Genomic DNA, 26,028 nt, shown 5'->3' on the forward strand with positions numbered 1-26,028 from the left:
TGGGACTTCCCAGGCTGCTCTCGGAGCTGATGAGAGGGGAGCCCCAGAAGCTGTCCGTCCCCTCAGCAGGATGCCAGTGCGTTAGTCAGGATGGCTTGGCCAAGGGAGGGAACAGCTGGCACAGCTGCTCGGAGGCTCTGTAGGAAGATTCTGCTTGAGCGTGAACACTTAGACGAGCACGCGTACGGGCATGGACGTGCGCACACAGGCCCGCACGCCACCACACACGCTCTGGATCACACTGCCTAGCTCCACTCTGGTTTCTCTAGTTACGAGCTGGGTGACTTTGTGTGAATGCCTTTGCCTCTCTGCGCCTCAGTCCCTCATCGGTCTATGAAGGAGGCAATGCGGGGCCTGCTTCCTCACCAGGTTGCTGAGGATGAAGGAAACGGCACCTGAGCTCTGGGCCTGCCTGGTGCAGAGTCCAGAGCCAGTTACGAACTCATGGCCGGTGCCTTCTGGAGCTCCTGCCTATCCCGGCCTGCAGGAGCTGGCATCCTCCACCCACGATCTCATTTACTCCTCCCTGGATGGGGACCTGCTTCATGCCCACTTTTCAGATGAGTTACCTGAGGCTGAGAGGGGTGAGTCCTTGCTGAATGGAAGGAGAGGAGCCAGGGTTTGAACACTGCTGTGTCTCACTCCAACAGCTAAGCTCCTTCCACCTCTCCAGCCCAACTTGGAATGACATTTCATTAGGAGCTAATAAACACAACTTATTGGAAGACATCTTTCTGATGGGTAAATAATAAAAAGTTGGGGCCCTGGACCCTGGGCAGGCCTAACCCCCTTGTTTTACAGATGAGGAAGGGGGTGTACCCAGACTTATATGCAGAAACCAGGTAACCAGACTCCCCCAAGCACATCTTCAACCCCCCAGCAGGTGGGGGAGACTTGAGAAGTGAGAGGAGGGGGTGGGAGTGCCGGGCCTTGTCAAGCCTCACCCTCCCACCCCAACTGCCACCCAACTGCACCCTGGTCCCTCGCCACCACTTCAAAAGTGCAAAAAGACAAGGACAAGAAACCAAGTCTTTAGTCCTCCCTAGACCTCAGTTTTCCCACCTGTACAATGGGTGAGGGTAGGGCTCGATGGTCAGCCCAGCCCACTTTCTATAGCTCAGCGGTGCTTTGAGACAGTGGGGAGGGTGAGACCCCTCCAACCCCGATAGACTCTGTCACCATGCCTGAAATGTCACCATTGCACTATCATTCCTTCTGATGAAGACTCTCCCTATCTGTGGCCCACACTTGAAACCCAAGGGTAGCTCATGAAGTCCCAGCACCCAGCGCCCACACCTTTGCCCGACCCTCCTGGCTACGTCAGGGATACAGGAAGAAGGCCCTGCAGGGGGAGCACGTTGTGGACCACCGTGTGTCCTGCAGTTCATGGCTAGTGGTGGGCATGGGAGAGAGGCCCTGACTGAGGACCCATCTGGGTACTACTTAATCCCACTGAGCCTCGGTTCCCTTCTCTGGGAAATGGAATGATGATGCCTCTGACATCACAGGCTGTCGGGCCATGAACTGATGCCCTGTGCTGAGCACCAAGCAGGTGGAATGGGGCACCTGGTGCCAGGGCCCGGCTCCCGGCTAATGGAATAGCCATGGCGGTGGGGGGGTAAGTGCAGGAGCATCAGACCCAGGCCCTTCTCGCCCCTTCCTAGCCCCTCGTCGAGATATCAGATTCAGCTCTGGGGTTGAGAGGATGGCGGGAAAAAAACGTTATCATCATGTGGAGAACCGTGAATCAAGGACCACTCTCAGGGTCACTCTGGGCTCCTGACACTGGGGGGTGAGCCCAGCCATCCTCAGTCTGGGCAGCCCCCAGGCAGGTGGGGAGGGGCCCTGAGGGAGCACCACAGAGGATCAAGACAGCCAAGCCCAGAAATGCCACCCACATGCTGGGACCTGTGGGACAAGATGCCTTCTGCTCTCCAAAAAGCACCGGGCCAGAGTCACACCACTTGACATCACCCCCAAACAGCATAGGCCTGAACTCACACCCTCGACATGTCTTCTTTTTCCTTTTAATCATGGTCCCTGATAAATTGCAAAATCCCTGGAAGGGATGATGACGAGTCAACGAGCATCATCAATCCCTGTCCCCTTTTGTCTGGCTGATGATTTTCAAAAGGATCAATCGATAAGTAAAATACAAGCGTTGGGCTTCCCTGGTGGTGCAGTGGTTAAGAATCTGCCTGCCAATGCAGGGGACACGGGTTCGAGCCCTGCTCCGGGAAGATTCCACATGCCATGGAGCAACTAAGCACATGTGCTACAACTACTGAGCCCGAGTGCCACAACTATTGAAGCTCGCGCGCCTAGAGTCCATGCTCCGCAACAAGAGAAGCCACCCAATGAGACGCCTGCGCACTGCAACGAAGAGTAGCCCCCGCTCGCTGCAACTACAGAAAAGCCCGCAAGCAGCAACAAAGACCCAACGCAGCCAAAAATAAAAAATAAATTTATATTAAAAAAAAATACAACCATTGGTGAACGTGGACACCAACCCCAGAATCCAAGAATTCCAGAGTCCTAGAACTTTCCAATTTTAGTGTACTGGAATCTCGGATACTCAAAATCTTTGAAACCAAGAAATCAAGAACCTTGCATATTAGAATCTCAGCCTCTGTTAGACCCCTAGGACCTCAGGGTTGGAAGGCAAGCAGAGGCCCAATCTGCTACTAGATGTAGAATCTTCTATTCAGTATCTCTGGACCGCAGGTGGGTAGGGGTCTCCCCAGATCTGCAAGGCTACTTTGAGATCCCTTCTCTCTCCCCAAGCCTCTGCCCCCGCTGCAAAAATGGAGCCATGGGAGGGTGTCCTTCTGCTTTCCCTCCCTGCCTCCCACTCCCCTCCCGCCCCGTTATCCCCTGTGCCTGACCCATCCTCTCTGCCTCTAAGGGATGCTCCCGCACAGCATTTAGACACAGAGCCCCTCCCATTGTAAATATCCCCTCCCTTGAATGCCCTAGTTCTCTCCTTCACTCCCCAGACCAGGGAAGGAGCATCTGCACTGCCTCCATTCCCTGCTTCCCTGCCCACCCCACTCCTTTGCAGCCGACAGGACCAACAGTGGCCCACAGGGTGCCAGCCGCAGTGGGCATTTCCCAGCCTTCATCCTACTGATCAAACTGCAGGCATGCTGACCAGAGGATGGCCTGGCCACGCTGTGTCCTGCCCACCTCCACAAGGGACTCAATTCTTCCTCAGGAACTTTGTCACCGGGGGGCCAAGGGCAGCACAGATAGCAAGGGCTGGCGCCCCACAGGGGGCGCGGGTGATTCAGGGTGGCCCTGGGAAGTGGTCAGGTTAGCAAGAGCGGCATGGACACTGGCTCTGCAGCTTCACAGTCGGGAAGCCGCTTGAATCTGGCCAACAGCAGGGAGCAGGATAAGGCAAGAGATGCCTCCATTTGCACTTGGGCGGGTTTAGGGAAAGACACCCCAGCACTGCTGAGTCCTGTGGCTCTGCATCGTCTCATTTAAGGATTTGGGGTGACAGCACCCAAGGAAATGAAACCATTTCACTCTAACTAGGATCAACATCCAAGGTGGCTGATGACATATGTGTGTCTGAGACTTCCGGGTGGCAGGAGGGGAGGCTGAGGCCCGGGTTGGGGGCCGGGACAGGGACTGGGTCAAGGGTGAGGCAACAGGCCTGACCTCTGCTCTCTTCACATGATGCCCCTCTGAGGTCCCAGACTTGGGCTCCCAAGGGGGGTTACCTGCAGGGACAGGAAGGGGGTTCCGCGCAGGTACCTCCGGTTTTGGATGGTCCACTGGCCTTGGGTGCACGGCATGTCGTATTTCTGCCTCCGCAGAGTGTAAGCATCAAACCAGAGGGCCAAGCCGTAGTCCAGGGAGGGCACCTGGGACAGAGGAGCTAGTCACCAGGTGGCCCATGGGCTGCGGCCAGGTGGTGGTCCCACCTCCCAGGACAACAAAGCGGGGAAGAGGCCTGCCAACACAGAGTGCCAGCTGGGGCTGAGGTCTGTCAGTCACTCAGCAAACAGGCGTCGCCATGGCAACAGAGACATCCCACCCACCCTGGAAGGATTGGTACCCAGAGCTCAGCCTGTGGGTGCTTCAGCAGAGGCAGGACAGTGCTCCCCTACCAGTTGGGATCCCCGGAGGTCTATAGGGTGCTCTGGGCAGAGGGTAGGTGGGCTCACCGTGAAGTGCCAGGAGCAATGGGTGCTGGGTGAGTAGTAGCTGGGGAAGTATGGTGTGCTGAGGATGCCCTGCAGCTCCAGCCGGCCTTCCAGGGTCAGATTCACCTCACAGGCTTGGCCCGGAGAACAGAAGTTACACAGGGTGCCTTGGACCCACCCCGCTGCACCTGCCAGCAGGTGGGGGGCAGCTGAAACCCATGCCCCCTACTGACACTAAAAAGTACAGTCTGATGACTGAGTGTGAATGTGTGACCTTGGGCCTCAGTTTCCTCATCTGTGAAACAGGGACAATAACAGTACATACCTCATAGGGTAGCTGAGTGGATTAAACAGACGTGGTATGTAGTAAGTGCTCAATAAATGTTCGCTACTGACATCAGCTGTGCAACCCTTCACGGTTTACTGAATGTGCTCACTGCTGTGCCAGCCTCACAGTTACGGGGGTTGGGGAGGGAGAATCGTTCCCCTTTTCAAAGATGAGGTTTGGGGAAGAGGAGCAACTTGGCTGAGGTCACACAGTGAGAGGACAAGGCACGGGCAGCAGGTGTGTTCCCAGCTAGCACAACACCTTCCATGGAAGTCAGGGGCCCTAAAGCCCCCCATTCCCTCCCCGTAGAGCTATGTCAGAGATGCCCATGAGAACGGGCAGCTCTGGCACCTCTTTAGCTCCAGGGAGTCCCAGGGGTCACCTGTGGCCCTGGGCCACCAGCAGGAGACCAATGGGGTGGACACCAGGGGACGGAGGGGAAAGCCGGTGGGAAGAGGCAGACTGCCGGCAGAGGCGGGGAGAGGATCTTTGTGTAGCTCCTGTTTGCAACCCTCCCTTCCACTGAGCCCAGGACAGCCCAGGACAGCCAGCCATCGGGTGTGAAGGGTGGGACGTGCTCTTCCTGAGAAAGGGGGTGGAGGAGGGGGAATCCGGAAGCAGGAGGGGAGTGGGGAAGTCTCAGTGGGGCAGCCTGAGGGACCCTTTCCCAAGGAATGCTGTGAATCGCCCTCCCCTGAGCATCCTACGCCATCTCCAGGGACGACTGTGTGGTTGGCCTTTGGTGTGAGAGGGTTGTCTGGCGGACCCCACGCTCCAGGCTCAGCCAGGGTGGGTGCAGAGGGAAGAGGGGGCAGGGGAGGACAGAGAGAGGAGGGAAGACAGACAGTAAACTCAGGAAAGAGAGAGTCAGAAAGAGGGCAGGAGAGAGAATGAGGGGGAGATGAGGGAGGGAGGGAGAAGGTGGGGGAAATGGAGCGAGAATAGAGAGAGATAAAGGGGGTCCAGGGGTGGAGGTGAGGTTGGAGAGCAGAGGCCCTTCCAGAACCTTCCCTCCCCCATCCCATCCCCAACCAGAGCAAAGAAGGTGAAGGCAAGCCCGAGGAGCACCCCTGGCTTCTGCCACTGTGCCCCTCCCATCCCCAAGGGACCCCTGACCCCTCACCCTGGAAGGCCACGGGCTGCACGGAGAGCACGAAGGGGTCATAGTAGCTGTGCAGGCCCTTCTTCCAGACCACCGCCATGATGGCGCCCGATGCCAGGACCTCCACCACGGGCTCCTGGCGACTGCAGCCATAGACCCTGGTGGGACAGAGAAAGGTGGCGAGGGGGGAGGCGGGGGTCTGAGACGGGCATCAGGGAGGGCAGCAGGTTTCCGGGAGGAGCAGAGGAGGAAGGATTGGCAGCCTATACATCTGGGTCTTCGGCTAGTCTGCTGTGTGTCCTCAGGCAGGTGTCCGACCGTCTCTGGCCCAGGGGGCTGAATGGAGGCCCTGTAAGGGTCAGGCCAGCTCCTCAGGGGAGAGAAGCCAAGAGGTTACCCAGACTTCTGGAGCTTACAATTCGACTGTGATGGCTCATTCCAGTCCCATAGCACCCCTCCACCCCCTCAGAATCCCTGTGACCCCTGAGTGCCCAGTAGGCAGACCAGACTGGCACTATACCCGCTGGCTGGCCACACCTGACCCCTGGCCCTGTTCTGGGCTGGAATAGAGAGAAGACAGGTGTGCGGTCTGGTGATCCCTTGGGCACCCCAGGATTCTACTCAGAGCTTGCCATGGGGGAGGCAGAGAGGAAATAGCTGTATCTTAGAATTCTAGACTCTTAGAGGAATGTCAGCCCTGAAAAGGCTTTTCAGAGATTGTCAAGGTCAACCGCTTGGTTTCCAGGTGGGGAAACCCAGGATCACGAACGTGCCAAGGCCCCACCCTGGGTCCACAGCAGAGACAGACCCACGCTAGGCACTGCCTGTGACGGCGCCTGGCGCCCCTGCTCTGTCCATGCCCATGGTCGGCCCATCTCAGGTGGGGTGCTCCCGGCTTCCCTCTCCCTCACTCTTTGCCAACATCTGCCAAACTTCCCCTCGCCTCCGACAGAATTCTCTGGAGCCCTTGCTAATCGGTAGACCAATTCCCAGAAAGCTAATAACCCTGCTTCCCCCGGAGGGGGCATGCCAACATCCAGCTGCAAGGTACTGCCTGGCCGGGGCGCCGGCCCTGGAGCTCTGGCCTTGACCGGTGGGAGTGGGCGGCCATGTGGGGGGCTGCAGGCACCCAGGGAAGTGCGAGAAATCCAAGCACAGCCTCAAAAACACCACCCACAGCAGCCCTGGCAACCCTGGCCGCTGCGGAGGGAAGACTGAGCAATCCCAGGAATTTCCCCAGGAGGGTCCTGGTGCCCCAGGGTCCTGGGAAGGGGCATTTCCCCTGGCCTCCGCCTGCCCAGGCACTGGTCCCTACTTCCTCGTCCTCCTGCTTTGACCACCGCTGGCTTGATCTCACTGCGGGGAGCGGGGGGAGGGGTCCACCCTCCGGTACCAGGCCCTCCCCGCCTCCACCGCTCCTTTCCTCCAGGAGGTGGGAGGTAAAATATTCGGATTAAGAGGGACCTGAGGTCGCCTTTAATGGTTGCTTTTAATATTAGGGATTTCTTTTATTTACTTAGCAGCTGAGCCCTTGTTGTAACTAAAACAAGGTGAAAGTTGGTGGAGGCCCCACCAGCTCCCCCCACCCTCCAACCCCGCCCCCCCGTATTCCCATTACCACCGAAGTCCCCCCTTCATGGTCTGGGGTGCAAGTCTGAGGACCTCCCCAGTCTTGTCTGACCCATCATTTTACACCTTCTCCAAGGGTCTGAGACGGAGTGAACCACTTGGTGCCACAGTGAGTAGGGACAGAGCTGAGTCGGCAGTCAGGTCCCCTCTGCAACAGCAGGATGCGGGGGGGCACTTGGAGAAGCCCCAGGGAAAGCGCTGAAGCGTCCCCACCCTCATCAGGCCTGGAAATGAGCTGTGTCTGGCTTCTCTGTGCTCCCCAGAGCCCTCCAGGAACCCAGCCCACGTACATGCCAGATTGCGGTCAGCACGTGGCAGGGCGGGGAGGGCTGCAGATGAGAGCGCAGCCTCAGACCCTGGAGAGTCAGAGAGGCCCCGGGGGAGAGGGCCGGGGAGAACCTTCACCCAGCTCACCCTTCAGGACTGCCCTTGATCTTGAACATGCAGGTCCCACCCCCCATCCCAAAAGCTGGAAGCTGGGTGCCTGAGAAAGACAGAGGAGGCAGCAGCCCGGTGCCCCAGGGTGTCCCCTGACCTCCTACAGACCTACGCCCCTCTCCCACCCCGTGGGGGGGTGATCAGGCTCCTGGAGGCCAAGGCCATTTCCAGCCCCTTCATGGTCTCCCCACGGCCCACCACCTGCCCGCCTTCTGCATTCCATGTCATATCCTAAAGCCCTTCTCCTCTGCTCAAGAACTTTCTGTTAGTTCCTCACTTAGCAAGTATTAAAGTTCAGATTGCTCCTGGCATTCCATGCCCTCCGTGACTCAGCCCCAACTTGACTATATATAATGATAGTAGTAATGGATAGCAGTTACTGGATGTTAATGGATACATTTAATGTATAGTAATAATGGACAGCATTGCTGTGTGTGCGGAGCCTGGCCCAGCAGGTCTGATTTAAATCCTCGCAATAACCCTGCACGGTAGGCATGGCTGTGCACCCATTTTACAGGTGAGGAAACTGAGGCACAGAGAGGCAAAGTAACTTGGCTTAGGGCACACTGCTAGAAAGCAGTAGAGTATGGTTGGAAGTCTGGGGCTGCCAGACTCTGGAGCATTCTAACAAGATCACATCGCCTCCCAGAGCTGACCTTAGGGGTCATCTAGTACACCTGTTTTGTTACAAATGGGGAAACTGAGGCTGGGGGAGGGGAAGGGGATTGCTCACAGCACATAACCATTTCCAGTCTCCTCTCACCATCTCCCTCTGGGCTGGCCTCACTCTCTACCGGATACCAAATACCAGGGCCTGGGGTCGCACAGCCCCTTGTCTCAGATCACTGGGTGTGGCTTTGACCCCACACCGTCACCCGCTTCCCAGCCTTCCCCCCACTGCCCTCCCAGGGACTCACGAGGTGATAAGCCTCCTCTCGAGGGGCCCAGCCACATCATACATGGCCAGCCGGTCCCGGCAGTCAGCCAGCATCCACTCGAGCCGGAGTTTGAGCATGAGATCCTCGGGGCCCTGCAGGTGCCACAGGCAGCTGGAGGCCAGGGGGTCGGGCCCCTTCAGCCGGAGGACCTGGCCCTGGCCCACGTAGCTGTAGCGGTAGCAGCCTGGAGTGGGGAGAGGGACAGGCCCCCTGACCCCTGTTAGCTGGGAGGAGAGACCCGCAGTGGGCCCAGCCCTGTCAGGTCCTCACCCAAGCAGGGGTGGGGCGGGGAGAGCAGCTGGATGGAGATCAGCCCAGATATGTTATATCCCAGCTTTCTGTTTCCCTACTGCTCCCATCCCCAGCCTCCTCAACCATGCACTCATTCATTGGTTCATTCATTCGTTCCCTTAGCACTCACTGAGCTCTCCATGCCAGGCGAGTGCCAGAGAAAGGTCCCGTCACTTCCCGGGAGCAACAAGAGCAGCAGGGAAAGATGCAGGCACTGGGCGGAATGGCGTGGAAGTGAGGGCTCCCAGGGAAGTCCTGGGAGGTCACAGAGTGAGGAAAGGGCTGCAGGCCAGGGCGGACAGGGGACTTTGAGTCAGGAGGGCAAGTGGGAGGAGGGAGGCAGGACCCAGATCACGCCCGGGAGAGAAGCCGTTTCCTCCTGCGGCCGTGGGAGCCATGGAAGGTTAGGCAGGGCTGGGACACGGTCAGGCTTGGATCACAGACTCCTCTGGCTACTGGTAGCAAAGCTGAGGAGGCCGGAAGACCAGTGGGATGGCCAAGCAATAAGGGGAGCGTGCTGAGGGCTTCATTTCAGGTGGAGAGAAGGGAGTGTGTTCCAGTGGGGCTGGGAGGCAGCCCGGGGAGAGGAAGTGAGCTCAAGCTAGTATGCTGCCATAAGTATGTGGTTTAAACCTCATCATGAGCCTGTGAAGCAGGGAGGATGGGTGCTCTGCCAGGAAGCAGAAGGATTCGGGAGTAAGCCCTGGATGTGGGGGGCAGCCTGGTATGCAGGGAGTCCTGACTCTGCACGGTCATCCCGGCACCACCTCTTATCAGCTGTGTGGCTCTGGGCCAGTCGCTCAGCCACCCTGAGTTCTGTCAAATGGACAGAGTACTAACCCCTGTCCCACCTCCTTCTCTGTGTGGTTCTGAGGACCAGGAAGGGAATGGAGGTGAATGAACAGGCTTTGCTCTGATACTGCGGCCTCTTGCTCAACCCCCTCTTCCCTGGCCATCCTGACTCCAGCTGGGGAGCTGACCTCCCCAGGGAGAGACCTCTGACATCTGCAAGGGGAAGGGTCAGGACCCCTGGGGAAAGGTGCCCGGCTGTTCCTAGGCGTTTATACTCTTTAAATCTTGCTCCAAGCTGATGCTTTGCTTTTGCCATTTTAATAATTACTTTTTTTTGAAGCAAATTAAGTGGAGAGGGATGTGCTGGTCTCTGCTGATAATCAGAAACATCTTTGGGGAGCCTGGGAGAAAGTAAATGGAACTGCCTTCTGTGTTCTCCTCACCCGGCCTTTGCTCATGCTCTTCCCTCTGCCCACAGTGCCCCTTCCCCGCTGGACCTGACAGATTCCTACCTATCCCCCAATCCTGAGTCTGTTGCCCCCTCCCCCATGAAGGCTTCCAGGACCCCCCGGTCAGGAGCAACTCCTTCCTCCCTCTAGAAGCACATCCCTTCCTCTGCTTTGGGTCACAGCCCCCAGGGTCCACCTCTGTCCCCAGGGCAGAACAATTCCTTTTCTGCACTGCCTCCAGGACCTCTATTCTAACCCTGGCACTTGGTGATGTGAGATTCTGTTTATGTGTCTGTCTCCCTCATGGGGCTCAGAGCTCCTCCGAAGGCAGGGGTGAGGACACGGTCAGCTGGTGTCTTCAGAGCAGGCATGGGGCCTGGCATGGACAAACTGCCCCAAAAGCCCATTTAGAGGACTTGAATTGTCATCCTTGCCCCATTAGGCATTGCGCTCCAGGAGGGCGGGGGCTCTGGACATGCACTGAACTAAGTAAGGATCATTATAAAGCAACTGCCAGAAACTTGGGGACACGTGGACACCCAGCACAGGCAAGGGCAATGGAAAGGCCCATTCCAGACCAAGGGTCAGAGCAACATGGGCACCAATGCAGTGTTAGATGATAGATGATAGATAAGCACAAGATCTGTTTCTTGTGCTCTCCTTTGGACACAAGGAGGGAACATCCTACTGGTCCCTTCATCAGTGAGTTAAATAAATCTTTGACATGTGCTCATATCTTTGTATGAGAATCATGATTTTCAGTATTTGAAAATTGTCCTTTGACTCCATCACCTCCATTCACCAAGGAAACAAGCATGTGACCAGCCACATGGGAGGAGAGGAAGGTCAGAAAAGGTATAACCAGGATTTCACCTCTGCCTCCCGAGGTAGTCTAGGAAGAATCTGGGAATTTTGGAACTCATGCTCAGAGCCACAGGGTACAGTAGCCTAGGTGACACACTGCACAAGTGCAGGAGTCTCCAGACACACAGACCATAATGTGGGCAGTGCTCCCTGGTGTTGTGCAGCATGGTGGCCCTGCTGGTGCTTTGCTTCCCAGGGTTCAGTGGGAAGACTGGAGCCCCTTGGAGAAAAGCAAGGTGACTCTAGCAATAGGGCATGGGGGCGGAGTGGGAGGAGAGGGCACATTAGCCTGGCTGGCTGAGAAAGGGAAGGAAAAGTTGGAGGGAGTATCCTTGAATGTGACAGAAATATCTCCCAAAGACCAAGTTTTAAAGCCAAAGTGATTGATATACCTCGAATCGGCAAGATTATTTTCTACCGTCAGTGGAAATGGTAGATTGTGGGCAAATGGAATTCCAAGATAGAAAAGTAGGGTCACATTGATGTGCAAATAAATCTGCTACTCGCTCACACCCCCCACACGCAACACACACACACTTTTGTACAAGAGACACACACACACACACACGTGTTCACATGTGCACAACACCTCCTCCCCTCCCCCCACACGCCCCCAGTCTTGCTCAGGACCCATCACTGAGGCCACCATGGTGCCCCCTGGGTAACCCCAGACCATGCCCCCTGCACCCATAGAAGCCATGTAGACCCCTGACACTCAATTAAACCAAGGAAAACACCAACTCAAAAGGAAAGTGGGGAGGAAAAACCAAAGTCGCATACCCAGCGTGGAATTCAGGGCAACTATGTCTTTCACACTGGCTTCTGTTAAAAGGAAATGAACAAACAAATAAACAGAGATAAAAAAATATATAAATAAAATGAAATACAAAATAAAAATAGAAGAGACTATCAGAGCCAGCCTGTCTGACATTGACCCTGACTGCCCACCCTCCCCCATGCCCTGCCCCTCAGTCCTGGCTCCTGGCCACTCCGTGGGGGGCCCATCCCCAAGAGCATCCCAGCCCTGGCGGCAGCCTTCTCAGGCCTTGCCAGACCGTCCCACATTCCCCGCCCCCAGTACTGACCCAGGATCACCAGGCCCTCGGGGTCCACCTCATACTCGGCCCTGTAGGGAGCAGGGGCCGAGTTGTTGGCCGTGGACAGCAGCTCCTTCACCAGCAGGGCCCGCACCACCTCGGGGCTCAGCATCGGCTGGCGGTGCTCGGGGATTTGGAGGATGAACCAGAAGAAACAGGTGAGCGGTCCCTCCCTGATGCGGCAGCAGTGAGAGGGGCTGGGGGCGGAGCCTGGAGTTTGGGCCCCGCCCAGCACCTTGCTCCTGATGGGAGCTGGGGGAGGACACCAACTGCGGCTCATGAGCATTGAGTGCTTACTACTTGCCAGGCTCTGCTCTCCACTATCACTTGGAAGCCTCCTAACAACCTCTGAGGGAGGGGTTCTCAACAGCCCCATTTCACAGATGAGAAAACTGAGGCACGAGAGGTTAGGTTGTGTGCCGCAGACCCTGTCATAAGTGAATGGGACAGCTGCCTACCACTCCTCCATGTCCTCACCTGATACCCATCAGGCCGCTGCTAAGGGCGCCACAGCCACTGTCTAGGGTAATCCCTACCACACCATTGTGCCTATTCTCCAGATGAGAAAGCCAAGCTGGGTGAAGGGAGGTCACACGTAGGAAGCCAAGTTTCCTCTCCGTGCCTCAGTTTCCCCATTTTAAAACATGAAGCCATTGCCTCAGAAGCCTACAGTGTCTTTCATTCTTTGAGTCTAAGGTTCTAGCAGGGGCCGGTCGTGGGGCCCAGGTGACTCACCCAAAGGAGTAGACGGAGCTAGAGTTGTAGTAAGTACCCAGGCAGGTGCTGGCAATGAGCTCCTTGAGCTAAAAGGAGGGGAAACAAGCAGAGCCCCCTGGTGACCCTCTGTAGAAACCCCCTCCTGCCCTGGGATGCCCTTTGTCCCTCCCAGCAGCCCTGCTTGACAGAGGAGCAGAGAGGCTTGCCCGTGGTCACACGGTGGGCAGTGGCCACGCCGGGAAACAAACCTCATTCCATCTTTTTACCCCTCCCCCCACACCCGGGCACTGCCCCTGACACCTCCACGTCTACCAGCTCTGACCTCAGTCAGACCACCAGTGCCCTCTCCCCCTCATCAAAAGTCACTCCTCGACTCTGAGAAGCCCCACTAGGCTCCCGAGTCCCCTCCTCAGCCCCCGCCACCAGCCACGGGAGCTCAGCTGGTTGGTCTTTGCACGTGTTCAGTGTCAGTGCCACTGGCAGGGTGGAACGGCAGGGCTGTGGGTTCTTACAGCACTCTGAACGGCATAGAGGTAATGTCCACACTCTCCTCTCTCATTTCAACCCCACGACAGCCCTACAGACGGGCACTGTTGTTATCACTCCACTTTACACGAAAGGAAAGAGAGCCTTGGGTGGGTCTCCCAGAAGCGGGTCCTGAGGCAGGTGGTTTATTTGGAGGTGATTCCAAGGAACACCAGTGGGGAAGACAGATGGGCAGGGAGGCAGCCGTTCACGGCTGTGCAGGTGCCGGCCAGAGCTGTGGCAACTGAGGTGCCATCCAACAGGGACCTCTGAGAGACTGCGGGGGCATCTTCAGAACTGCTCCCACCAAGGGCCAAGGGAGCCGGGGTATTTATCCACCTTCTCCATCTCTCAGGTCTGAGGGTTGCTGCTGGGAATAACTCCTCAGCACTTCCGGCCCGCCCTTCAGGGTGCTGCTGTCCTGCGGCCTAAGAGTGGCAGGTGCTGGCCATGGGAGACCATCCCCAGTGAAGTAAGCCATTGCCCGGCAAGAGAGGGTGTGGGGGTGGGTCCGGGCAGCATCCCTGCACTGCCCTAATTTCCTAAGGTCATGCTTCTACTAAGTGGCACAATCAGGATTTAGTCCAAGTGAATTTGACCCCAGAGCCCACTAACTTTCCCACCACCCTACACCACCTCCTTTCCATTGTGCCTGGAACAGGGCTCTGATCCCAGTGAGTGTTCTGGATGGACTAACCCACTGGCTTGACGTGATCAGACCCCTCCCCTCTCCCTTCTTGTCCCCACCATCCTTCCCTCCCATCCCCGCAATCCTTCCTACCATCGTCTGAGCTTTGGTGGTTTCACTGCGGAAGGCACTGGACTCCCGGCGGGCAAGGTCCTGGGAGAAGTGGCGATTGAGCACGCGGAGGCTGCCTGAGTACACCTGGCTGACCGTCACCTCTGCCTTGTACCCTACCCAGGAAGAAACCAGCAAAGTTAACCAAGGGAACAGATGGGGACGGCTCCTGTGAACCCCACACCTTCTTCTGAACCCCCAGCTCAGCCTCCAGCATCTTGGGCCTCCAAGGCACCACCACCATCATCATCATCTTTGTCATTGTCATTCAGAGTTTGTGTAGTGACAAACTGGCCCCACAACGCCAGGGAAGAGAGAGACCCACTGACGAATGGTGTCCCAGAGGCTCCCAGGCAGAAGCTGACACAGTGATCAGTCCAGGACATAGATGCCAAGAAACCCACATGGGCCCAGAAGGTCGAGTTCTTGGTTTAGCACCTCTGTGTTGTCCAGCGGGTTGTCCAGGTTGCACCTACTATGTGGGGTACACTAATAAACCAAGACAGATGGGTCTCCCTGTGTGGAGCTGACAGTAGTGGGTAAGGTAGATGTTCCCCCAGTAACCATACAACCTGTGGGATTCATCTGCCAGCAGCGTCTTGAAGAAGCACAAGGTGCTATTGAAGGGGGGGACATGACAAAGAAAACCTGGGCCAGGGTGACCCTCCATCTGAGATGGGAGGAGTGGAGAGTAAACTGGGAAGAGCGGAAAGAGGGAAGTACCTTCAGGGCAGCAGGAATAGCATGTGCAAAGGCCCTGCGACAGAGGGATCATGGTAAAGCCCAGGGCCAAAAGCCTGTTTGGCTGGAGCAATCAGATAGGGAGCGGGGTAATAAGAGACTGAAGACATCAGCAGGGCAAGATTTTGGTCTTTCCCTAATGAGCAAGGGAAACCATGAAAGGTTTAAAATCAGGGTTGACGTCATCAGATTTCCGTTTTGCAAAGATTGTTTTGGCTGATGTGAAGACAATAGATTCACAGTCCAGGGTTTATACCCCTATTCAGTCATTTATTCGTTCATTCAATAAATATTTTTTGAGAACCTGCTATGTTTAGGGACTGGCCTAGAGCACTTGGGAATATACCAGTGTAACAATGAACAAAATAATAAAGAAAAAACAAACCTATCCTTCAGAGCTTGTAGTCTAACAAGAAAGACAGACAATAAACAACAAACATAGGACATAACACGTTAGAGGTGTAAGTGGCGTGGAAATCAAGGGCTGGTGTGGGCTGCAACTTGGAGGCCAGAGAAGAGGGAGATGGTATCAGCCATGTGGATGTTAATCTATGGGATGAGCATTTCAGGCAGCAGACCAGCAAGTGCAAAGGCCCTGAGGCAGGAGCTTGTCTGGATGTCTGAGGAACAGCAAGGAGAGAGCTAGGGGAGAGAAGGAGGAGGAGATGACATGGGGGAGGGGGAGGTCATGTAGGGCCTTGCAACCCTGGAAGGACTTTGATTTTTGCTCTGGGTGAGACGGGAGCCCTGGGAGGCTCTAAGCAGAGAAGTTAGATGATTTGATTTGCTTTGTTAAAATATCCCTCTGCCTTTGTGTTGAGAACAGGCTCTAAGGAGGCAAGGGCAGAAGCAGAGAGACCTACAGGAGGCTCCTGCAGCCGTCGAGTGAGAGTGGTCCAGGGGAGACTGGGCCAGGCTGCGCAGTGAAGAGGGAGAGAAGTGATTGGAGTCAGGGTATATTTTGGGGTTAGAGAGGACCAGGTTTGCTGGTGGCAAATTGGGGCTGGGGAGTAAAAGAAAGAGAGCAGTTAGGGGAGCAACGGGAAGGATGGAATGGCCACCACCTGGGATGTTCCCTCCATTTTTTTTTCAATTTTAAAGGATTTTCTTAGGTCACAATGGATGATACCCTAAAGTTATATACCATCTTCTCAACATCTCGAACTTCCAAAAATCTTATATATAAACACACATTGCCTCTGAAACATGGAAAATCAATAGTTCAATATCATTTGATATTAACAACTGGTAAACATCAATTAAAAATGAAAGCCCCTTTAAAATATACTCAAAAGGTAGCCTGACCATTCACAAGAGAGTTAACTGTCAGTGGGGTCTGAGATGCACTTAGACATCCTGGAGGAGGAGCAGGCCCCGGTGATACCGTGGCGCTCAAGGGAGAGGCCCAGACCGGAAATGAAAATTTGGGAATCTTCAGGGAATAAGGGAATGTCGGGGTTGGGGGTGGGGGGAGCAGAGAGGAGGAGGGTCCCTCCACCAGGAAACGACATGGAGGAGAAGCCACCATGAGCTGAGGGAAAAGAAAGTGTGGGCGCCCTGGAAGCCAAGTAAGGACAACGCGTCAAGGAGGAGGCAGGGAGGCACCCGGTCACGTGCTGCCGATGGGACAAATACAACGAGGACTGACCACCGGATTCTGCAACGTGAGGACTAGTGACCCCGACAAGCACTGTTGGAGTTTCAGGGGTGAGGGGCAGGGAGTCAGATCGGAAAGGGTGCCCGAAAGAGGTGTGGAACGGGAGGCCGAAGCGTTTTCAAACAACAGGGATTTGCTGCAAAGGGGAGCAGAGAAATGGCTGTGTGTGTGTGTGTGTGTGTGTGTGTGTGCAGGCACGGGAGAGATTCGGTACAGGAGCAATGAGAAGCGCTGTACAGTGACGGATGATGCCACCGGAGGAGAGAGGGGACATGGCTGGAGCCCGGCCACCACAAGGACAAAGGGAGTGGGATCTGGGCTGGGAGGACAGCTGACTTTAGATGGGGCAGGGCTGGTTCACACGTGGGGATGGGCGGAGAGCACGTGGGTACAGCTGGGAGGACATTTATGGGGCTTCTCTTCGGAGTGGTTCCGTTTTCTCATTGAAGCAGGGGGCAAAGTGGGTGGGGGTTGAGGGAGGTTTGAGAAGAAAGCATAACACTGTGGCCCAGGAGAGCAGGAGAAGGAGAAGACCAGGGAGATACAGCTGGGCCGCATGAAGGGCCCCACTACAGGGCTCCAAGTGGACCAGCCCAGGGCCCCCCGGCCTTGGGAAGCTGGCCCCCGCCCTCTCCTCTCCTGGGCCACCTTCTGGGTCAGGCTGCCACTGAACCAGTCATTCGCTCCTTCAGGTTTATCCTGTTCCAGTGTAATAGGCCTCTTGTCCAGCTCCCCTTCCAGACCAGACACGGCGTGTCTCTGATCCATCTCCTCGCCCAGTGCCCGGTACCCGGAGCACAGCCTGGCCCAGCGCGGGAGGAATCGTTCACATATCTCCTAAAGTGCCTCCTCTGTCCTCATCCGTCTGGGGAAGGGGTTGGCTTCCCCCAGTGGAGGCTTTGGGGCACTCACCCCCTGGGTCCTCAGCCCCACGGAGCACCCACCCCCAGGGGGGTGATTCACTCTAGGAGTGTAATCAGGAGAAATCAGACTCTGAGAAGAAAGACAATTGGCAGGTGAGTTCCTGGCCCTCCAGCCTGACTCTCTATGGTTTCCCCTGAAGACTAATTATCCCACAGCCTAAGGAGGCCTCGGCAGCCCTGTATTATCTGGGGCACTGACTTCCTGCCGGTGGTGAAATGCACACAGCTTCCACTCCCGGCCTGCGTTGCTCGGCTCCGAACAGAATCACAATCCATCCGGTATCACGGCAGGTGGGTCCTCATCAGACCCAGACTTCCTAACAGCTTCAACCCGGGGGTTCCAGAATACCCCCCCACCTCGACCCCCTTTAGAGCTGGGCTGAGGCTGATCTCCCCAGTGGCTGCTCCAAAATGGGTCCCCATTCCTTTCAGTGGACCTGAAATTCCACCAGGAGATGCAGTCAGTAAGAAAATGATCTAACTTTTGCAGAGGTTTAATGGGAGGTCTCTGATCACTTGGGCAAGGTGGGCTGTCCCTGCTAGGGTTCCACCGGGACCCCCTCAGCTTTCTCTGTCCTAGCACATGCCAAGCTTTATGGTGAGAGCAGAACTATCTCTACAACCTGACACAGAGCTGGCATATAGGAGGTCCTCAGTACTGAATGAATGAATAGAAGGATGGACGAATGGACCCAGAACATGGGCCAGTTGCTTCTGGGGCTCCAGGGGACTGACTGAGGGCCGTGATACCAGAGAGGGAGGGTCAAAATTCAGGACATGGGAGACGCCTGAGCCACCTGCTCTGGACATTCTTGCCCTCCCCGCCCCCGCTGCACCCACATTCCCTCTGGGTTGAATTCCACATGTGCCCATGCTGGGGTATAAAGCCATCTGCGTGCATGGACATCCCCCTGGACCCCTGAGTTCTGTGCCCCCCTCCCCTTCATTCCCATTCATGCTGGGCCCTGGAGACCCAGAGATGATAGAGCTATGGTCCCCACCCTAGAAGAGCTCCCAGGTCGGGCTCCAGTGAGCAGACGCACTAATTGGTGCCAGGCACCACCAGCACCACTGGGCCTCCTCCAGCTGAGCCAGGTGGCTCCAAGCCCCAGGGGCAACCCAGGAGGGCTGCAGGCAAGGGGAGGCAATGTTTACACCTCTTCAGCTTGTTACTTTACAAGAACTGGGTACTGGGAGAGCACTCCTTCCGCAGCTGCTGGGAACTGGGGGCACTAGGCCCCAGCAAGGAACTTGCACTCCCATCTCACGGGACAGGAACGGAGACTCTGAGAGAAGTGCATGTCCAAGGTCGCACAGTGGTTTCTAGGCATTGCTGCACCTGGAATCCTGATCTGTCCTGCTGTGCTCCCTCGACCACCCCAAGTCCTCCCCAGGTTACCTCTCCTAAGGGCCCCGCAGTTACCTAGGAAATACCAGAGCAGGACCCCCACTGAAGCCAACACAACCAGGGCCAGCCACAGGGGAGCCAGGCGGAGGTAGTCGCGGACTTTTCTCTTGGAGTCCTCGGGGGCCTTAAACATCCCCTCCGGCTCTGCTTCTTCGCCATCACCTCCATCACCCTGCCCGCCAGCCGCTTGGGGGGCCTCGGCCATGGGCATCCTGGCAAGGAAACAGACCTGGGTTGGAAACAGCCTGGCATTTGCAAGGGGGCCTTTACTGAACGCCAGCCTTGCACAGAAGTAAGACGGCACCCCTGCCTTTTGGAGGAGGAGGAGGAGAATAACGCCAGGTAGCAGTAATTGAAAGTGGGCACTGAGCCAGCTCACAGAGGAGCGAAGCACATCTCAGAGCAACTCGCCCAGATGACCAGCTGGACCTGGTCTGGCTCCAGAATCCCCACCTTTGCATCTGCGGTCAGAGGAGAGATGGAGGTTTCACTGCCTGAACCCCACCCCCCAAGGTACCCGCAGATGGAACTGGGGTGCATACATGGAGTACAAGTTTCTGTAAACCAGCTCCTCTTGCCCTCAGCTTCCCTCCCATTCGGGGGATGTTTTTTCCTTCCTCCTGTTTCTCAATAACAAAGCTTCCACAGCATCGATTCAATCCATTCACTTCGCCCTCCCCCAGAAGCTCTGAGCCAGCTCTGTGCTGAGCCAGGGACTGCCTTCCAAGGGGCGCCATCCCTCTTGTCTCCCCACTGCCCCAAGGTCTCTTAGGGGCAGAGGATTGAGAAGGAGACAAAAACTAATATTCATTTAGTGTCTGTGCAAGACGTTTTACGGATATCACCCCCTTTAATCCTCTGGTCACCAGGATGTGGGGACCATTGTCCCCATGCTCTTCTTCAGCCCACTCTGTGTAGACACTTTACATGTATTATCTTGCTTAACCTCCAAAAGCCTTTCAAGGTCCTGCACCCATTGGACAGATGAGGAAACTAAGACCCAGAATGTTTTAGCAACAACTCAGTCCAGGGGTTTCCTAGCCTCATTTTCCCAATGTGATTTGAATGTCTGGCATTGACAACCAGCCCATTTTGCAGATGGAAAAACTGAAGCCCAGAGAGGCTAAGCCACTCGCCAAAGATCACACAGCAGGTAAGTAGGGGTCGAGCCCAGCTGTCTGACTCCCTTCTCTTTCCACTACTCTGGGCTACTTCCTGTAAATGAGCTGTTAATTAACAAATCATGATGAAATAATAACTGAATGCCATCCTGGTCATTGCCCCAGACCAGTGGCTGTGTCTCTAGACCCCCAGACAAGCTTCTGAGTGCTATTTGGCTTCTCTGGCAGGTTTCCCCACAGTCCAGAGAAGGTCCTTCACTTGCCCACCCACCAGCAGAGCAAGTGGGAAATTAGCCTCCTCTTACCATATCCCAAAAGGCCACTGCGGCTTTAAAATACATCCCCAGGTGTGTGTGGGTGGGTGGGCGGGGTGTCCTTTGCTTTGGGTCTTGGATTTTCACACAGAGGGTTTCTGAAAATGGGGATCTTTTGTGATGCTCAAAGGTTCTCAGTCAAGGATCTCTGGCTCCAGCCACAGGGATCTCCTGAGTGGCCCCCATGGATGCAAGGAAGGGAGGTGACTGCTGGTGATTCTCACCTGGGTATAAGACTCCCCTCCACCCCAACCAGAGGACATCTGGACATCTGTATCAGGCCCTGCTGGCTTTCACGGGGCCAGGGCCATGGATGGGAAGGGTCCTGCAATGGGTGGGGCAGCCCCTCCATCCCCGCCCACTGCCTGGAGTGTCCAAGGCACCCCTGATGAAACTGGCTGTCCCTCATGAGCTGACTGGGTGGCTAGAGCCGGGAGAGCCCAGTGACGGGCCGGCTTCTGCCCTCTCTCAGCCCCAGGTCCACTCCCTCTGCCAGAGAGGCACATCCCTATTTTACTCTGAGTCTGGATCACCAAGGAGATACTGGGGACTCGGGGAGCACAGAGGTGATCACAGCTGACATTTATTTGAATTGTTTCCCGTGCTTTATACGCACTGTCTCATGTAAGCCTTCCACAGACCTGGGGGAGGGGGGAATAGGTTCTCTTATTATCCCCATTTTACAGATGAGAAAGTTGAGGCACAGAGAGATTGAGCAACTTGGTCGAGATCTCACAGTTGGTTAGCGGCAGAGCCATGCTGCAAACGCAAGCGGTTTGTCTCCAGAATAACGCTTTGACCACTCTGCTCTACTGCCTCACAGGGTACGAGGGGAAACTGAGGCTCAGAGAAGGTCATATGTCCATTAGAGGAGGCACCTAGGGGAGCAGTCCCAGGTAGGAGGCTCAGTACGCCTCACCCTTCCTCTCCCCATCCCCCAAGCCAGGCTTTCTTTCACTCCATGGATTTTGCCTCCCTCATAAATGGTTCTCACATCCATCTGGGAGAACTTTGAGTATCACAGAAGATCCCATTTTGAGAAAACCCAAGATTAGACACAGCCCAAATTGGTGGGCGGGCCATACACCTGGGGTTCCCATTCCCTCCCACCTGGACTCCTGGGGAAGCCTCCCAACTGCTTTCCTGCCTCCCAGCTCCTCCTCCAGCCCCTCCTCCACATTGTCACGAGAGAGGGCTCCCTGCCCACCTCCAGTCATTCACCTGCTCAGAACCCCCTCAAGGTTCCCAGCCACCTCCAAACCCCTTGCCGTGGCACCCAAGACCCTCCACGGCCCGGCTGCTGCCCTCGTCCCTGAAGCCCTACCTTCCGTCACGCACATCACCCTGCAGGTCCACAAGATGCACCTTTGTACAGACACACCCTCTGCCTAAAGGACGGTGGGACCCTTAAAGGCCAGCTCCAAGGCCACCTGCCCAGCGATGGGCTCTGGGCCCTGGAGAGTAAGCCACCTCCTCCCCTAGGCAGCCCTTGGTCAGATCAACAATCTGACTGGCTTTTGGCTTCGTTTCTCTCCCCCACAAAAAAGGCAGGCCTGTGTCTTATTCACCTCTGGATCCCCATAGAACCCAGCACAGGGCCTGCCACCTGAACAAATCCTCTGGGAAAGGGTGGATGAGTAGAAAGTAACCTTTAAAAACTGAATTAAAATTGAAAAAAATACAATTAGAAAAAATAAAAAAGAAAGAATGGGTGAGTAGAGCCCCCAGGGCTCCAGACTCCCAGTGCAGTGCTCTCTCCTACATCTTGCTGCCTTCAGGGGCAAGGGCATGGAAGACGGTGCTGGTCTCTGGGGTCCTAGATTCAGTCACCAGACCCCTCCATTTTTATTGAGCACCTGCTTGGTGCCAGGCTCTGTGCTGGGCACGGGGGTCACACTGGTGAATATAAGAGACCTCATTCCCATCCTCTTGGGGCTGATAGCCCAGCAGGAGGTGGACAGTTGTGACAACTGACAGTTGTGAAGATGACCTGTCTCTTATTCTTATTATATAATGGTTCCCCCATTGTTTTGAGGATCTAGTCACCAGAAAAGTCTGTGCCTCTACCTTCCAACTAACCCCAGAACCTAACCCCTTCTTGACACCTCAGTGGCTCCCACCATCATCCAGGTCAATATCATCTGTCTCCTTGACTCCTACACTAGCCAGTGGTCCGGCCACCCTCACTAGCCAATTCCCACATGGCCACCAGAGGGGTCTTCACCACGTGCCCTGCTCACATGCCCCGCCTAGAACAGAGCCCAAAGCCCTCGTCACAGCCCACCAGGGACTCCGTGATATGGCCCTTGTGCATCTTTCTGTCCTCTCCCTCCTTCTACCGTAGCCACACCCAGCTCCTGACCTTCAACAGATGGAGTACAGGTCGCCTCAGGGCTTTGGCGCTTGCTGTTCCCTCTGCCAGAAATGCATTTCCTTCAGTCTTGCCTCATGACCTGCTCATTTACCTCCTTCAAGTCTTTGCTCAAATGTTACCTCTTCAGTGAGACCTGCCCTGACCACTCCCCTCTCTCTGCTACATTTTTCTTTATCGCTCTTTTCAAGACTAAAATGGCAGAATATGCTTCTGTGTCCTTGGTCTGTGTCCTCCCTGGCTGGAAGCTGCACCAGAGCAGGGGCTTTATTCTGTTTGCCCTGTGTGTCCTGCCCTGAGAGCAGAGAGCGGTTCCTTCCTGCTGGGCCAGGGTGCTGGGTGCACGTGTGGCCTGGCCAACTTTTTCTGCCTCCTTCTCCTCTTTCCTGCTCTTCCCTTGCTGCACCCCAGCTACACTGGGCTTCTCGGTGATTGATTCTAAAAATGAAGATGGTAGAAACCTTTAACAGATCTAGGGCTCTTAGCCTGCGCTGGGTGAAGAGCATCACACAATTGTTTCTTGAACCCTGAAAGTTCTTGCTTACCACCTGCTTTCTTCCTTCTGCCTGGGCTGCCCACCTCCTGACCTGGCCCCTTCACACCTCAGCTCAGCTCTCACCTCCTCCTGGCAGCCCTCCCAGAGTGCCTCTGGAGGGGTGGCTGCTCCTCTGAAGCATCCTGGGCCACCCCATCAATGCACAGCTCATCTTGGGGGTATTCTTTCTGTCCCCCATGTCCCCCTGAAGGTGAGCGCCTGGAGGGAGGGACTGGGTGTACCCCCAATTTCCACAGGGGCCTGAGGCTTCTCGCCTGATCCAAGAACCTGGACCCCAGCCTGGCACCTGCTCCTCAACACCTCCTGCCCTTCTGACCATTGGCGGGTCCTCGGTCTGCCCACAGGAGGCTGAGCTCACTGGGGCAGAGCCGTTCCTCCTCCCGCGTGCCAGCCTGTGCTGGCTGTCGCCACAGCTGAATTCCATTTCAACCTCCAGCAGCCTTGCTGTCTCTACTTAATGGCTGGGGAAACTGAGGTACAGAGAGAGAAAAGGACGTACTCGAGGTCACTCAGCCAGAGTAAGGCAGAGCAGAGTGAGGTAGAGCTGGGATTCTTATCTAGGACCTACCAGGGAGGCCGTTCAGGCCTAGAGCCAATCCCTACCATAAGCTGCTTTGACTCTGAGTACCCAGGCGTGGGGGGAATGGGTGAAAGTCCCTTCCATACACAAACTCATAAACTCACACACAGATGTACACAGATGGGAACACGCTGAAGTACACGCACAGCTATCTGTGACATACAAACTGCTAGATGCATGCTTGCACACACACACACACACACACACACAACCACATTCAACTCTGAGCCTGCCCCCTGTATAGTGTAGTGTTGGGGGGCTCTGGGCCTGTCTCCCATACCGGAAAGCCCAGGTGGGGTACCTGCATACGGAGGGGGCAGCTTGTCCAGCCCAGAATCAGGGTGGGGTGCTCAGACTGGCAGATCAGGCCTCTCCCCTGCCCCGTCCCTGCCCCAGAGTCCACCAGCCCCAGCTGAGCCCCAGGCGTCCCAGCCCCCGGAACCTGCAGCCCCTCCACTGCCCCGTGCCTGTCCGTACATCTGGCCTCCGACCCCAGCTCTATGGACCCCTCACCTTCTGCTCACTGGGTCACTCTCTGGCCCGTGAGGCCCAGCAGACCAGGCCTCGGAGCAGGGCAGTTGGCTTAAGACCCAGGGAGCCAGGCCTGGCTCTCCAGGTAGACGCTGTCACCGGGTCATTCATAGATCCTGGTCCCCTGGCCTGGAGGTCCCCGCTTACCTTTGGGAGTGGCAGGTGGGTGTCGGGCCTGCCGCACGCAGACCTCAGAGCCTCTGTTTGTCCAGACCAAGGTCTCCCCACCCCCTACCCAGCCAGCCTGGGCTGGATCAATGGCCCACAGCCATGGCCGGGGTGTCTGGCCCTTGTCCCCTGTGGCCTGTGGCCCCAAGCTCCACGGGCCTCCCGTTGGGCTGGGGACAGCACTGTGACTGAGCACGTAAACAGGCCGGAGGCAGGAGGCAGGCAGTGCCCCGCCCCGCCTCGCCCCGCCCCGTGGGCACCCTGGAGGCTGGCGGGCAGGTGCAGGAGATCTGAGCTCTCCCCCGAGGCCTGTTGCCTGGTGACATTCCTGCCTGGTTACAGCCCCTGGTCCCCTAGAGCATGAGGTGGGGTGACCAAGGACTGGGGGCTGTGCGGGGGCCCGTGCAGGGTGGGCAGGGGCTCACGCGGGTCTCCTTACCTGGACAGGTGAGACCAGAGGAGCCAGTGGCTCCGAGAGAAGCAAGGAGGCTGGGCCCCTGTGCTCTGGGGACGGGAGGGGAGAAAAATGGAGTTGGGGTGGCTTTGGTGCTATTTTCTGTTTAGCTGGAAATTAGTTGAATTTCTACTTGATTCTAGACAGCTGTGCTGTCCATTTTGGTGGCCTCTGGCCACATGCAGCTCTTGAGCCCCTGGGATGCGGCCAGTCTGAACTGAGACGTGCCACATGGGCAAGATCTATACCAGGTTTCGAAGACTGAGTGCAAAGAATGTAATATAAGCTCAAGGAGCATTTTTTATGTTGATCACATGTTGAAATGATAACACGTTAGCTGTATAGGGTTAATAAAATATATTATTGAAATTCATTTCACCTGCTTATTTTTACATTTTTTAATGTGACTTCAAGAACATTGGATACTTCAATAAAGTTTTTTAAAAATATCACATTTGACCAAAACAGAACACTGAGATCACAAGTGTGGTATTGAACGGAGCCGCAGCAGAGATGGTGGGTTTAGACATGACCGTGCTCAAAAGCACGTGTTGGGAACCAGGGTTTTCTGGGTGTGTACAGACTGGTGGCCACCTCCAGGCAAGGGAATGGCTGGGCTCAGGCTCAGGCAGAGGGCACAATGAGGGGCTGGGTGGGGAACACCTTAGAGATTCTGGGGGGGGAAACACCTTCCCTCTCTTCTCCTACCCCTTAGCCCTGCCCAGGGCCTAACCCTGACCTGAGACCACGGACCCCAGCCCTGCCCCCACTCCATCACCCTCGCCCTGGACAATTTTCCCTACTCCCTCCAGCCTCCCCTCCTCTCAGGCCCTGGCCCCGCGCCCCTGCAAACGTTCCAAGGGACGGGTGCTTAGGATGGGAGCAAGGAGCATTGGGGGGCAGGTAGAGACACCCACAAGCCTTGCCTCTGTCCCCCTCCAAAGCGGCCCAGGCCCCCGCACCAGGCAGGCTGGTAGCTGGACAGTCTTTGAAAAGCAGAAGATCTTGTGCAATCATGTCCTCTGTACTTATCTGCCGCCCAGCCATCGATTGGCCACAGCCTGGGGGGGAAGGGCTGACA

General features: G+C 56.1%; 1 protein-coding gene across 1 annotated transcript in view; it reads right to left on the reverse strand.

The window, feature by feature from the left end:
* TMPRSS6 (transmembrane serine protease 6) overlaps positions 1-19,063 on the reverse strand; it is a gene marked incomplete at both ends in the record, with an annotated part of 30,830 nt that extends 11,767 nt beyond the window's left edge. The window contains 9 exons of the mRNA XM_079714703.1: positions 3,763-3,872; positions 4,176-4,288; positions 5,606-5,742; positions 8,569-8,773; positions 11,766-11,807; positions 12,071-12,255; positions 12,818-12,885; positions 14,106-14,239; positions 18,868-19,063. Of these exons, the coding sequence (XP_079570829.1) occupies positions 3,763-3,872; positions 4,176-4,288; positions 5,606-5,742; positions 8,569-8,773; positions 11,766-11,807; positions 12,071-12,255; positions 12,818-12,885; positions 14,106-14,239; positions 18,868-19,063 (1,190 nt within the window). The remainder of the gene's footprint in view (positions 1-3,762; positions 3,873-4,175; positions 4,289-5,605; positions 5,743-8,568; positions 8,774-11,765; positions 11,808-12,070; positions 12,256-12,817; positions 12,886-14,105; positions 14,240-18,867) is intronic.
* Positions 19,064-26,028: the final 6,965 nt, after the last annotated feature.

This window comes from Hyperoodon ampullatus (assembly GCF_949752795.1).
Source record: "Hyperoodon ampullatus genome assembly, chromosome: 11".
Classification (NCBI taxonomy): Eukaryota; Metazoa; Chordata; class Mammalia; order Artiodactyla; family Ziphiidae; genus Hyperoodon; species Hyperoodon ampullatus.